Consider the following 4,153-nt stretch of genomic DNA (forward strand, 5'->3'; position numbering starts at 1 on the left):
GCGAGTCAGGCACCATCTTCTATGGCAAGGGCCTCCATTATTAGCAGTATGAGAGCGCTCGTATCATAGAGCTGATGTCCCGCAAATTTTTTATGTTTGAGGATCGATGTCCCCAAAAAATAATTATTTAATTTGTTAACAACACTTGAAATTCACAAAATTAAAAACCCGATGTCCCCACAGAAAAAAATGATTCAAAATAACAGGGGTATCATAAAGTGTGCTAACACGTGTAAAATTGATATAAAGTTTAAAAATAAATGTTGTTGTCATCGGTGTCGGTGAAAAGCGGGTGCATGTTAGAAAGTGGTACATAACCCTGCACATAACATTATGCATGCGAAGGTCGTGTGCACATGACGAATAATGTGGCACATTGATGTTTTCAATTATTAGGTTCAATTGCCATTGGATTGGAGATCAGACTTAGTCTTATGTTAGTAGGGGAACATGAGAAGTATGACGATTAGCTCGAGTCAAAGTTAAGCGACCTCTCAAAAGTTCCCCAAGTTCCCCTTCTCTCGTTGATCCGAGACTTGGGGCCTGTTCGGAGGTCTCTCTGCTCCACGACTATGCTCCCGGAGCAAGTGGAGCTGCAGTTGAAAATAACTAAGCAGAGAAACAGATGCTCCGCGGATCATCGTATTTCTCGGTGCTGGTGGATTGCCGAATAGGTACTTAATTACAAGCACAGTACACATCAGAGACAATGTAATGCACATCAAAAAAAATTGATATATGTCGATCGTGTTTATAATAGTAAAAATCATGCAAACACCTTATATTTTTGTCCGATGATATTGTCCGTCCATACTACTAATAACTTCTGCATACTACAATACGTGTCGAAAGAAAGTGCTAGCTAGCTAGGCCGTGCATACGATACGACTAGTCGGAGGTATCCGCGGCGGGGTGGACGCAGGTGGCCTTGGCGACGTAGAGCTTGTATTGGAACGAGTTGGCGTACTCGAAGGAGATGGTGTCGTCAGCCAAGAGCGGCTTGCCGTCGTTGACGAGGCAGTCGTCGGGCGCCACCCGCCGGAACTTGCTGGGGTCGACGAGGGTGACGGAGCTGAACCACCCGCAGCGCACGCGGATGCCGGAGATGGCGCAGGCGGCGCGGCCTGCGCCGGAGCAGCGGTTGATTATGTCCACCGTGTAGGACGGGATCCCGCTGGGCAGCGTCGTCCCCGGGCCCTGCTCGATGGCGATGTCGTCCGCGCCGGCGCAGCCGAGGCTCACGCGGTGCGGCACGTCGGCGCCCACGGCTGCATGCAGAGAAAAGAGACAAGGCTGAGCATAACTGAAACTCGTAAGAAGAAGACGGATGCTTTTTCTTTGCATGAAGTCATGGATTACCTGCAGGGCGAAGCACCTTCCGGGGAAGGACGGCGCTTGGCGGAGGAGCCGCCGATGCGAGCAGCGAAGAATTGAGAGACAAGCTACCTGCGTCGGCGACGGAGGCGGATGCGAGGGAGACGGAGCCGACCGCGGCGAGCAGCATGACAAGAGCGCACAGCGGCGAGAAAGACGCCATCATCTCTGCCTGACGTTTAAGATGAACAGTACGTCGAGAGAAGTATGAAATCCCCGTCAGAATAATCCGTCTTACATAGGTGGATCGTCTGCTCAACTTGGAAACCAATCAGCTAGTAAAAAAGGTAGTAATCTTGATTTTTACATGGAAAAAGAACTGATCCTAGTTAGGCAAGTGCTCGTTAGGCCGATTCCTATTTAGCTTAAGGCGCCCGTTCCTGGCGCGACATGCTCGATTCCTTCCGAAACATATATCCCAGCACCGCACCGGTTTTGGGAGGTTCCCTAGGTTTTTCATGATGGATTTTTTTCTGGTTTTCGTGTTTCATCGCTTTTTGTTTGGTTCTGTCAGTTTTTCCTTTTTTTTATTTTTCATTTGCCGCTTTTTAAAATTTAATTTTCATGATTTTTTCCTAAATTTTGTGAACCTTTTTTGCAAATCATGAACAACTTTCAAATTCATGATTTTTTTACTAAAAATCATTACTTTTTTCCAGATGCATGAACATTGTTTAAATTTGTAAACATTTTAAACTGGCGCCGGGTAGTTCCCCATTTGGCCTTCTCCATAATCACACTCCCCAAATCTCAATATCCAAATTCATGCAAATCCACGCACGACGATCATACAATGCAAATTCATCATACTGATATAAACATAGTGTAGCCCAAATAAGTTTAGTACATGCCCAAATAAAATTCAATAGTTCATGACAAGCGATACATGAATGAATCAATGACTTCACGCCTCGCGGTTATTGATCCTCTTCTTCATGTGGAGCAACCACTTCTTCCCTTTCTCGTTCAAGAGGTTGATGTCCTGCAACATGATCATCGACTCCTTTGTCTCTTTCGCAAGCCGCAACCTCTCTTTCTCGAGCCCAAGACCATGCACTGTCACAATTTGCTCAAGCTCCCATTTGGCAACCTTCTCTTGACTCTCCAATTCGGCTTTGTTCTTCTCCAACATCAACCTCTCCCGGTCTAACTCCGTCTTCTCCCATTGCACATCCATGGAAATCTTGTACCTCCCCTCCTTCTTCACCACCTTGGCATAAAAAATGCCCGTCCAAGTGGCGGACATTTTGCTTGCCACCCCGTCACGCGCCACCCTCCCCTTCTCCCACTTGTTCCCCATCACTTGTTGGTTTCTCTTCGGCACGGTTGGTTGCAAGTCCGCCCCACCATTTCTTCGTCTCCTTCCTCGTCCACTCCAATTGATTTAGTCGAGCTCGGCCCATCGTTTTTCTTCATCCTCCTCGTGTCGTTCTCAATTTCCTTGAGGACGGTCTGCCACTTGGGTTTCCCATTTATTTCGACCAAAAATGTGAAAAATTGAACGAGTTCTTCTCCACTTGATGTTACAAAGCCGCTACCAACATTGCATGGGTTTGAACTCCGATGCCGCTTTGGTTCCGGCCTACAACTTGTTTGAGATAACCAACAAATTTGCTGGCGGCCTATTAGATGGTTGACCATCTATGTTGAAGAGAGCACCGGACACGATTGGGGCATATTGGGTGTGGCTTCACATAGTGTTTTTGCTCGTGGCAAAGTTTCCAAAATAATTCCCAATATTTCTCGTATTTTTGCTCGGTTCCACAAATCGGATCCATGCAACTGTTGCACCAACCCACCCCTGCGCGCCATTGGCTCGAACCTAGGAGAAAGGAGGTCGCCACCGAGGCCATGTGTCGCGTGCAGCAGCATGACCACCGTATCTACACAGCTGTCGTCACCATAACCCCCCACTAGCGTTGTGGAGCCCTCCGCACAGCCGCCTCTTGCCACCGCCGATGCACCGCAGCACCCCGCATAGAGTCGTGCCCCCGCTATTAGCAGCCGCCCGTGTGGGAGGTAGAAGGGGGCCCACTGCCGCCCACGCCGCCCGGGCTTCGATCGAGTGGCGCACTCCGACGGCAACGAGGAGAAGGGAAGTAGGAGGAGAGAGCTAGGAGGCGGCTAGGGTCCCCTCATGCCACTCGTAGGAGGGACGAAAATGTCCCTTTTGCTGGAATACATGTATAATGTCTCATGTATTGGTGTTTTTATGTAAACACTAGCACATATGTCCGTGCGTTGCAACGGAGATACAATTATCATGTTCATCAGAACATTCAACAGTGCGAGATACCAGCCTCTGGATGATGTCACCCAGCGATGGTAGTGGGGCAAATGAGCTGGGCTCCTGCCTGATGGCGCCCAAGACAGAAGTACATTGATGCGGGAGTCGGCTAGTTGACACAGCAGTTGATGAATATGTGATGCTATGTCGTTTGCATGCAGCCATGCACACACCTTGTACACGTTCACACCCGCCTATCTAATGATATCGCCTTGGACACGGCTCCTGGACGATTTCATATGTCTACGTTATCAATGAGAACTTTCATCGGAAAATAAAAAGGGCCACAATAATTAGCGCATCTATCTGTATTTGGACATCTGGCGGGAAGTACAATATTGACGGCACGCCGAGATATTGCGATTGCTTCCACTGAAGTTTGAGCAGTGGTAGTTACCACCACTTGCGTTTTCTATGTTGTATGTAGTATTTATCGAAACCGAGAGTATGTACATGTAGTATGTAGTATATAACAATGATTAGGTAGTATAT

The 4,153-nt window shown here is 48.0% G+C and overlaps 1 protein-coding gene across 1 annotated transcript; it reads right to left on the minus strand.

Annotated features, from left to right (window-relative positions):
- Window positions 1-888: 888 nt before the first annotated feature.
- On the minus strand, window positions 889-1,537 carry LOC123055595 (TPD1 protein homolog 1A-like). Its single transcript, XM_044479544.1, has 2 exons — window positions 1,360-1,537; window positions 889-1,268 (listed from the first exon to the last, which is right to left on the minus strand). Exons 1-2 carry the CDS (start codon window positions 1,535-1,537, stop codon window positions 889-891), a joined length of 558 nt encoding a protein of 185 aa, XP_044335479.1.
- Between the last annotated feature and the right edge of the window lie 2,616 nt (window positions 1,538-4,153).

This window comes from Triticum aestivum, chromosome 2D (assembly GCF_018294505.1).
Source record: "Triticum aestivum cultivar Chinese Spring chromosome 2D, IWGSC CS RefSeq v2.1, whole genome shotgun sequence".
NCBI classification, from domain to species: Eukaryota; Viridiplantae; Streptophyta; class Magnoliopsida; order Poales; family Poaceae; genus Triticum; species Triticum aestivum.